Raw genomic sequence first — 1,621 nt, 5'->3', positions numbered from 1 at the left:
CAGTAGTGATGCACCCTGTGTATTTTTGTAACAATACATCTGTGTGTGCTGTACTCTGACATCTATGTGTTATGGTTTATGAGATTAAAGTCAAGAACTGAGTCTTTCCTTTCCAGCAGTAATTTCAATACCAATCTTCAGAAGTTTTATTAAGATACAATTAAAAGTCAGGAATTTGAACATCAACAAGGAAAGTAATTTATACACAAGAAAGACAGCATGTAATTATTGGAAACTCAAGTGTTTAACATAAAAACCAGATCTATAAAACTAGTCAATAAAATTTCATTGACTCATCTGTTTCTAGGCAATTAAAGATATCATTCAAAATGGAATTGTGGAACTCCACCTTGGGAAGTGGCTTCATCTTGGTAGGTATTCTGGATGGCAGTGGCTATCCTGAACTGCTCTGTGCCACAATCACAGCCCTGTACATGTTGGCTCTGACCAGCAATGGACTGTTGCTCTTAGTCATCACAATGGATGCCCGGCTTCATGTGCCCATGTACCTCCTCCTTGGACAGCTCTCTCTCATGGATCTCCTTCTCACATCAGTTATCACTCCCAAGGCTGTCACTGATTTTCTACTCAAAGACAATACCATCTCCTTTGGCGGCTGTGCTCTTCAGATGTTTCTAGAACTCGTACTGGGCAGTGCAGAGGACCTCCTTCTAGCCTTCATGGCCTATGACAGGTATGTGGCCATTTGTCAACCTCTGAACTACACAATCTTAATGAGTCACAAAGTCTGCTGGCTCCTGATAGCCACATCATGGATACTGGCATCCCTGACGGCTCTAATATTTACCACCTACACTATGCAGTATCCCTTCTGTAAATCTCGGCAGATCAGACACCTGTTCTGTGAGATCCCTCCATTGCTAAAGCTGGCCTGTGCAGATACATCCACATATGAGCTCATGGTTTATTTGACAGGTGTCTCTGTGTTGATTCTCCCTCTTGCTGTTATTCTGGCCTCTTATGTGCGAATACTTTATAGTGTACTCCACATGCCCTCAAATGAGGGCAGGAAGAAAGCCCTTGTCACCTGTTCTTCCCACCTGACAGTGGTTGGGATGTGGTATGGGGGTGCTTCATTCATGTATGTTCTTCCCAGTCAATTCCACAATCCCAAACAAGACAATGTCCTCTCTGTTTTCTATACTATTGTGACTCCAGCTCTGAATCCTCTCATCTACAGTCTGAGGAACAAGGAAGTCACTGGGGCTTTAAGGAGAATTCTTGGAAAACGCTTGTTGCCAACACAATCTACTTTCTAGGTAGTTCTTTCTAATAACTGCCTTTGTAGTATTGCTGGTTAAATTAAGTCATTAAAAGTATATCTGTTGATTTTGAAAAATAGAAAGGAAACTACTCTGATTAATTCTGTGTGAATCTTTTCTTTGTGAGATATTTATAGGATAATTATCTAGATACAACCTCTGTGCATATTTATGTGAATTATTCCATTTTGGATTCAGGCAAACATTTTAGAGAGTTATGTCAGCATAAAATGTTTCTTCACCTGTTGGCACACTGGGTTGTTTTTCTCCTTATATGTGGTCTTACAGAGCAACAACAGGACTCTCAGATCAGACAGCAGAGTACAGGGGTTGAAAGT

General features: G+C 40.8%; 1 protein-coding gene across 1 annotated transcript; it reads left to right on the top strand.

The window, feature by feature from the left end:
* Positions 1–329: 329 nt before the first annotated feature.
* LOC119821731 (olfactory receptor 2AG1-like) lies at positions 330–1,280 on the top strand. The gene has a single exon (XM_038340860.1). The coding sequence runs from the start codon at positions 330–332 to the stop codon at positions 1,278–1,280; it is 951 nt and encodes a 316-aa protein (XP_038196788.1).
* Positions 1,281–1,621: the final 341 nt, after the last annotated feature.

Source organism: Arvicola amphibius, chromosome 1 (assembly GCF_903992535.2).
Source record: "Arvicola amphibius chromosome 1, mArvAmp1.2, whole genome shotgun sequence".
NCBI lineage: Eukaryota > Metazoa > Chordata > Mammalia > Rodentia > Cricetidae > Arvicola > Arvicola amphibius.
The sequence above is the reverse complement of the archived record's forward strand: the minus strand, read 5'-3'. Positions and strand labels throughout refer to the sequence as shown.

Coding starts and splice junctions, on each gene's coding strand:
- LOC119821731 (XM_038340860.1), top strand. CDS start 330: ATGGAATTGTGGAACTCCACCTTGGGAAGTGGCTTCATCTTGGTAGGT.